The sequence below is a fragment of the Medicago sativa genome, chromosome 3 (genome assembly GCF_051527215.1).
Source record: "Medicago sativa cultivar Bolivia chromosome 3, Bolivia_mono, whole genome shotgun sequence".
Taxonomy (NCBI): domain Eukaryota; kingdom Viridiplantae; phylum Streptophyta; class Magnoliopsida; order Fabales; family Fabaceae; genus Medicago; species Medicago sativa.
The window spans coordinates 49009275-49018312 of record NC_140751.1 but is presented as its reverse complement, the minus strand read 5'-3'; the positions used below and the strand labels follow the sequence as shown (position 1 = coordinate 49018312).

The window sequence follows — 9038 nt, the reverse complement described above, 5'->3', positions numbered from 1 at the left end:
TTGAATAAATGTAGAAGCTGCATCACATCATTAGATTACAATTTGTTCAATTGTATTGTAAGGTTATGATGAACAACTTAGCAATTTGAAAAGGCAAGGCTTTCCCGTCTCTCGTCTGTCAAGATAGTTTTGCTATAAAGATGTTTAGGGGAAGTGTAAGTTGTTTTGAACTAATCTCTTTTTTACAAAATTATGGCTCTTAGCGTTTAAGTAGTTGTGAAAACAAACAATTATTATTGCTACTATATAATTTTGATGAAGAACGTGAGTTTAAAGATTTATTTTGTTGCCGTGTATACTATCGATCTGTGTTAGTACTTAAAGGTACAAATTTTGTCGAGTATAGCTTGAGCTTAGTAGTCTTCTGATTTGATATATGTTATATAAATTGAGAGGACACTCAAACTCTTGTTGTTCTCGGTAGATGAATAAATGAGTTTTCTTTTCAAATAATTGGTATTGTTATTGGAAGGATAAAATGGTAGAAACTCTATGCTAATTGGTCTACCATTCTGTTCCTGAAAACTATTCTTTGAAAATAACCATATCATGGCAGTTGAAATTGTTAGTTGCAGGTGATCATTGATTGTCATAACATGTTTTAAACTACATAAACCACTCATCATATTGCTTAATTGATCATTAAGTATTTACTTCAGTTTCAAAATTATAGGATGGATAATAATTTATTTGTTTTATATCACATATGTTAAAAAATTGACAAATAAATAATTAAGTTTGTTTCAGCTTCCTTTTTGCCATGGCTCCAAATTTTCAATGCTCAAGTTCACTAGAGAGAAAATTGCAGTACTTGTTACTTTATAATTTTTTGTAAAATGAAATTTATACTTCTATATTGCCGGAAAACGCTACATTGACCGATATAATTGTATTCAGACAAAGTTGAGACTCAATTGATAAATTTGACTGAAATACTTGTTGTTTTCCCTATACTTTCAATGAAAGTTAATGATAATTGAAAACTTGGTCACTGCTTCATGGAACAAAAATGAACTTTGTTAAATAAAAGGACTATTTGATAATGCATTTGAACACAATGTAACATACATCAATTGGAGCCACAGTGTCTTTGAAAATAACATAACCACGATCAATGAGTTGTCTCAAAGTGCTATCAAAATTCTTTCCTCCTAGTAATAATGATTAACTTTAAGCATTAGTTGTTAGATTTTGACACTCCAAAAATTATACTTTAAGACACTCCAAAACATTTTTAGATATAAAATTATTGGTTTTTTATTTTGCTCTACAAATCAAATCAGATGCCATCTTCACATGATGTAGATTTTGAACCAGCCAAGTTTTTACACAAACTCTTATTCAGTAGTTATCTGAATAAACTGATATATAAACCAATAAAAAGAAACAATATACATAACATGAGGAATTAACATTAACCAAAATCACTACATTTTCATATATTAAGGAGATGAGACCAATTCCCAAAGAATAGCTGACAACTTGAATGCACCTATTCTCAATGAGAAAAAACATTGCAACAAGTTAAAGATGAATGCAGCAGCAACAGTGGTATAGTGTACATATGTTCTCATCCCATACAACTCTTAATTGTTGATATCATGATATGCAAAACAATCCAAGATCTGCCACAAACATAATCACCTGATAAAATATGAAGCAAACAAAATAGATAAAAGTTAAAGGAAAGGAAAAGAAGGAAGGGCTCTCAAAAGGAAGATCAAATGATACTCACTTGATCTTCCTTTTTTGATTTCTTTCCAAATTCCCAATCCTCATGTAAGTTCTTAAGAATGAAAACAAAGTTGCAGCAAATGTTAATTGTTTAGTTTATCATGGTAACATTTTGCTGACATGAAATTTGTAGTTCTACTTCTACATGAAATTTGCATGCAAATTTCAGTGAGAAAGATGCGTGTGTGTTAAATATGTGAAACGTTTATATAGGGAACTAAACAAGTTTGTACTCAATAAACAGATATAATGCTGATGTATTCGAAAATTTTGTTTCAGTGCAAGGAGACATAATCTTGTTCTTATTTATTGGTTTAATCCGATTGGGAAAATATTGATGGGACTGATACTAAACATTTCTCCTGCTTGAGTTCATTATATTTGTACTTTTGATGGAACAGATATGTTTATCTTATAATTACAAGATATATAAAATGCAGCAAGCAGAATGACTTGAACCAATTATTATTCTTTAATTTATCCAGACACATAAATTTCAACCAAAGTTAAGGAGAGCGATGCATGAGGTGCGGCATGCCCAAAGAACAACTTACAAAATGAATGCAACCATTCCCTGACTTGTATAAAGAAAGAAAATCAATGAACAAAAACATTACAACAAGTGAAACATGAATTCAGCAGCAAACTGTGGTACAATCACATATGATCTCATCTTATACCTTGTTAATTGTTTTTTTTACGGATACAATTGTTATTTGTTGAAATTACAATATTTCCTCTATTTGGAAAATTATATCCACAATCTGGATAACATTGCAGGATTTTCCACATGCAGAATAACCTGATAAAATATGAAACAAATGAAATGGATGTAAGTTTTGAATAGAATTACATAAGGAAACAAATACTCAATATTTTGATCAATAAAACTTGAAGTAGGTTCCACTAACCTTAACCAGCATGACCTTTGTTTCTGCGAAAGCTATTTAACTTTACGTTCAAGGTAACATAGAGCTTGTCACCAGCTCTATCAATAAACCGAAAGTATGCATGCCTCCATTTCCTAACAAGAAACAATGAACCACAAATCCCCCAGAAACCTGCTGCAAATCCAACTCCAATGCCTAGGTACAATGATTCTCTTATAGAGTCATCATTTTCATTCTTTGTAGACGGCATTGAAGTTTTAGAATTATTTTCTTCTCTAGTACAATTACTAAGAGGAGCTCCGCATAGTTTAGGATTCTCAATATAACTTGATGCATTAAAACTTTGAAGTTGAGTTCCTATTGGGATTATTCCGTCAAAATTGTTGTAAGATAAATTCAAATAACCCAAAAAGGTTAAGAGAGACATGCTCTGAGGAATTTCACCATAAAACTTATTACTAGAGAGGTCGAGAGATTCCATATTTTTCATGCCTCCAATCTCTTTTGGTATTGTTCCGATCAAATTATTGTGAGATAAGTTTAACGTTTGAACTTCAGCAAGCCGAAACATTTCCAATGGTACTTCTCCAGACAAACTATTGGCTGAAAGGTCAATAGTTCGCCTTTCCGGGTTAACATCATACACATAATCTTGACCTTTGGTAAATAAATCAATTGTGGCAGGACGCCATGCATACACACGATCAGTATCCATTTGTGTCAAGTTGTAGACACAGTGTGGCAAAGATCCTGAAAGGTTGTTATGTGCAAGGTCTAAGTGAAACAAATTAGAGAGATTGAATAGTTGTGGTGGAATAGTCCCTTCAAATTGGTTAGCTCTCAATATGACCACTTCTAAGTTTTGTGAAATCAAAATTGGTATGGTTCCAAAAAATTCATTTTCTCCTAAGTTCATGATTTCCAATTGGTTCAAATCAGAGAAGTGCAATGAAACTTCACCAGATAGCCTATTACTCCACAAGTTAATGTGATATAAACTTTTCAAATTCTTCCAACTATGTGGAATTGATCTTGAGAAGGAGTTATAAGACAAATCAACATAACTAGTCTTTGATGATATGTTTGGGAGTCCTCCTGTGAAATTATTGTGATCTAACCTTAACATGGAACAATTTAGTGTTAGGTTAGATATGTCTTCAGCAATCAAATTGTTTGACAAAATAAGTTGTCCAGTTATTCTTTCTACAAGGTCCTTGAACTTATTTTTATCTAGCAATGAAATTCCTGAGCTCGATAAGTCGAGATCTTGCAGTGATTTCTGTGTATATATCCAAGATGGAAAGTGCGGGCCTTGAGTTGTATTTTTCAATGAAAGGAGAGAGAGTTGAAAAGGAGGAACCCAATCCAAATCAAATTGGAATACAAAATTTGAATTACTCAAGTCTAGTGAATCTAAACTGGAGAGTTTGGCAAAATGTAAATTTGAAATTTCACCAGAGAAATTATTAGAGCCAATAGATAAGTCATTTAAGGATGAGAGGTTTCCTAGAGTTGAAGGGATAAAACCGCTTAACATGTTCCCTGAAAGATCAAGGCCTTTAATATTTATTAGTTGGCCTATTCCTTCTGGAATTGATCCTTTTAGTTGGGTGTTAGCTAGCAAAAGGTATTTCAAATTTTGAAGTTTTAGCAAGCTAGAAGGTATCTCACCATTTATATTGTTCCCTGAAAGGCTAAGAAAGTTGATATCTTTGGTGAGATTAAAAAACCCATCAAGTAAGTGAGAAGTGAAATAGTTGTAAGAAAGATCAAGAGTTACAATTGAAGACAAACTCACATACTTAAAAGATGTTCCAATCATGAAGCTGTTTAGTTTACAATCTCTTAACTGTAATTCTATTAGTGAAGGAAGTGTACTCACTGCTTGAATCCAATTGGTTTCCTTATGCAGATCAATCCAACTAAGGTTGAGATATTTCAAGGAAGAATGTGGTGAAAGCCAATCAAGATTATCCATGTGAATATTATAATTTTCGGATAAGTCAAGGTAGACAAGTTTAGATGATTGTGTGAAGTTGTGTTGAATAGACGGAATTCTTATCACATCAAATTCATTATCACTCAAATCCAAGTGACTGAGAAACTCAAGTTCTAGAATACAAAGATTCATCTCACCTTTCAAATATCTGATTGGCTCATCTTCAAAATTAGGTTTGAGATCAATTTCTGTAACTCTTCCGGTAATGTTGTCACAGTGGACTCCTTCCCATACACAACAATCTTTTTCGGTTGACCACGTTGATATCCGACCAAAACTATCATTGATGCTCTGTCTGAACGTTAACAATGTCTCTCGATCTTTTTCATTGCATCGAGCCACAGTGTGATTGCTGCACATGCTTTTGTCGAATAGGGTTACATATAAAAGAAGCAGCAAAATAAATGACATTTGTGTAGTAAGAATGGTCATGAGCTTTGTTTGGATCAGAGAGGAAGATGTAATTCAAATATGAGTCTGATTCTTGTGTGATTATATGTATAAGATTTTTGATGTTATGTGTAAGATGTTGTTAGATAATGAGAAAGCATGAAAAATGAAATAGCTCAAAACAAGATGACTTTTAAAAAGTAGGTGAAGACTTTGAATTTTGAAGTATAGTTGGATCTATTTGTCATGGCATATCTTCAAATAAGAAGACTTAATTGGAAAAGTAGGGAAGAGTTTGAAATTATTTTGAACTTGATATACATATTAATTTAGCTATAGTCTTTTTTTGATAGTTTCTATCCCCAAGCATACTGCATTGCCTTGTAACTAAGACTACTTGTTTCCTCCTGACCAAAAAAAAAAAAAAAACTACTTGTTCCGAATTGATTTTATTGGTTGAGAAATTAAAATCTTCCTGCAATTACGAATTAATCTTTAATGATGAATTGAATGCAATTCCTAATATTCTCTTACTTTTAAGAATTCAGAAATTGTTGTGGAGTATGCGCCTATGCGGAGCGTGGTGAGCAATAACGGGCAAACGTCAATGTTCCAGAACCACAATAAAGGAAGACGTGTTGGGTTCAAGTGTGAGTGGATAGTCCTACATTAACTATAAATGGGCTAAATATTGGAAATATTAATTATAGAGATGATTAATATAATGTCTTAAGGTTTTAGCGAAGATATGACGTCTCTAAGAACATTCTGAAACCTGAGTTAATTAACCCTTGTATCATTGTTTTGATAAGGAAGAGATATCTCTAATCTCCTTTTGGAACACAAGTTCTGTTTAAATTGAAGATAGGGAGTGCGTGGTATGTAAACCAATTAATTTCCTTCTAATTCTGTATTTTATTACTTTTCATTTCAATTAGCTATTATTACTTTTTTATAAAAATCATTCATCTTGACTTGGTCAAATGTATAGGCTATACGTTTGTACTTCCTTGATTATTGGCCTCTAATGAATTTGAAGAGTCAAAGACTAATAATAGTATACTAAATTAATACAAAGACTAAGAACAGTATACTAAATTAATCTGTAGCAAAGACAAAGAATAGTCACTACAAGAATTCCCTTATGTGGGATATGCCTTATATTTGACTGCAAAAGGAGCCAAGTAAGACTCTTTGTTTTGTAAGACACGTATTTGAGTTTATGGCTTATGGCATATAGCTTACAAGTCCGTATGTACGTCTAAAAAAACTCGTTTGATAACTGTTATTTTATTTTCTCACGCGATTTCTTAATAAGCTAACTCAAATAGCTTAAAGCTTCTATCTTATCACTTTTTGTATCACATATTACCTCAAATTTATAAGCTACTTCAATCAGATGACTTATCTACTATCAGATATAAGTTAGTTTGTCTGTCATCCATTTTTTTTTACCAAACTATCAGTATTAGTCTTTGGACACAAGACTAATTGATCTTAGAGACACGGCCCTATTGTATAGTCTAAAGATTAATTACATGTTACCTTTTTTTTTTTGTTACAATCACATTCTAACTTCACTGTTCTTCATGAAAGTTAGATACATTATTTAAGGATAGTTCGTAAGTTTCCTTTTCTCTTTTGATTATGCAATTAATGATGTTTAATTATTGTCAAAGGATGTGTGGTGGATTAGAGTATTTAAAATGTTGTTGTAGCAACTAACAACCATAGTCTATTCAAGGTAGCTACCCATCACAATCACAATTCAATGAGAATGAGAATGAAAGGTATTTAAAGTATTAACTATAGTTTGACATTTGGACCCTTTCCTCGTTGATAAGGAAAAGTGTCGGTTTGCTTTCAAGCAGAGTTCTAGCCAATTGACAGAATCATATGTGATGAAAGTCGTTCTTAGCATCAAACAAGATAAGTATTTGTATATCGTCTCCACAGGGAATAGTGCGTTATCAATGACAGTTTAACATCAATTATCATTCAAAGTATTAAGAGTACTTGTTTGTTTGAATTGAAATGTATCTAGCTAAACTAATTGCAAAAAGTAAAAGTTGAGATAAATAAGGATTGAAATTTGTTAGGAGTAGCGTTCCTTAACCAAGCGTCACACGTAACCTAATGATCCATACGAATTCTAGCTTTATAAACAACATTATCACAATCAATTCTAAACTACCCTTCGTGTCCAAAGTGATATAATTATTTCTAAGTTATCGTTTAAACATTCGTGTCCAAATCCCTTAAACGATAACAAAGTCGATCGGATAACTTACTCGACCGTGTCCAGCCTGATTAAGCATCCAAAAGCATTATACTCTTGATTATGGTGATTATCTCAAGATTAACAAAGTTGTCAAAGAAGTTAACCTAAGATATATTGCTACTCTAGCTCTAGATTCAAGAGTTTGTGTCCAAATCATCTTGAATCTCTTTGAAAGCATTAACACAAGAATAACAACAATATTGAATATAAATTGCTAGAATCATATATTGCAAGATCAAAAGGATTACATGTTTAGCAAGATCAAGTACCTCTCATCCTAACAAAGAGTGTTTAGCTACACATCATCATGGAAGCCTTGCAAGGATAGCTTGAAAAGGAAGGATTCATTACACTTGTGATGTCTCAACTAAGGAGTAAGCATCCAACTTCCAAAACCACTCTCACTCTATGAAGAACTACCTTCTTTCTCTCTATAAAACTACAAGCTAAAAGCTATGAAAAACTAAGAGAAAAGGATCCTCAAAATATCTAAGAAAATCCCAACATAATAATTTCAAGGAATAGCAAGTGGGCTATTTATAGAGGTCTGCCCTTCCTGAGGTCGCAGCTGCGAGCTACACCACTCGCAGATGCGAGTTGAGAAAAAACACAAGATTCCAGATAGATACGCTATTGGCGTATCTGGGCAAACCGCCCTTACTCGCAGTTGCGAGTAAATGAGCTCGCAGATGCGAGCACACATTTCCTCATGCTGATGAGCTTTTGCCATTTGCACTTTTTCATGATTTTTGGTCTTCGCTCAGTGTCTTGGGGCTAATTCCTGCACAAAAGAGTAGAGTAAGATATATAAAGCGTAATAAGGCATTTAACACTTATTTCTCGGCTTTTCCTTCAATAACTTGTAAAACAAGTAACAAAAAGTGCATGAAATACAACATGAAATTAACACTTCTTGGCACTTATCAAACTCTCCCCAACTTAACTCTTTGTTTGTCCTCAAACAAAAGATTGAAAATCAAACAAGTAAATTACAAGACACAAGTACACAAGGCTTTGAAAACTTTTTCAGACGAATGATTTAAAAGTGAATGCGCGGGCAAGTCTAAGTTTCCAACTAATCTAAAATTCTACTACTAACATGAGATGAGTCCTAAGTACAAAGTTCATGTCAAACATTTCAAAACAATAATATATTTATTTACGAACCACACCTAACACCTTTCTATGAAAGTAGATAAACAATTGAAATCAAATCAATGAGGGTTATGAACACACATCCGACAATCAAGTTAACATTCCAATCAAGTTATGTGTCCATCCAAATATCGTTTCAAAAGGCATAAAAACATGGATCAAAAGGTCTTTGAGGGTTATAACTTGGCTTGGCTACAAAAGAAATGTCATATGTGGGGCAATTGAAATCAAAAAGCCTATCAAAGAGGAACATTCCTTGTATCAACCATTAAAATTCACAATCTTTCCTACCAATCATTACAAACCCTTGGTGCTTAAACATGAAGCACTTTGATCTTGACAACGTATTTTCTTTTTGGATTTTTTTCTTTCTTTTTCTCTTTTTCTTTTTCTTTTCATGTACACATTGCTTTTCTTTTCTTTTTGTATTTACAACAACATGTTGTCTTGATCAAAGATAAATTTACACCATAGTAATTGACATAAGATTTACATCTACCTTCTCTCCCCAACTTGAATCAACAAATACCCTAATTGAATGTTCCTCTACTCTAAGGCAAAAGGGACAAATAACATTGAAATTTAAGGG

At 32.6% G+C, this 9038-nt stretch overlaps 1 protein-coding gene across 1 annotated transcript; it reads right to left on the bottom strand.

Moving 5' to 3' along the window:
* Positions 1 to 2183: 2183 nt before the first annotated feature.
* Positions 2184 to 7270, bottom strand: LOC146937916 (receptor-like protein EIX1). Its single transcript, XM_085752009.1, has 2 exons — positions 2646 to 7270; positions 2184 to 2536 (listed from the first exon to the last, which is right to left on the bottom strand). Exon 1 carries the CDS (start codon positions 5053 to 5055, stop codon positions 2647 to 2649), a length of 2409 nt encoding a protein of 802 aa, XP_085608135.1. The 5' UTR covers positions 5056 to 7270; the 3' UTR covers positions 2184 to 2536; position 2646.
* Positions 7271 to 9038: the final 1768 nt, after the last annotated feature.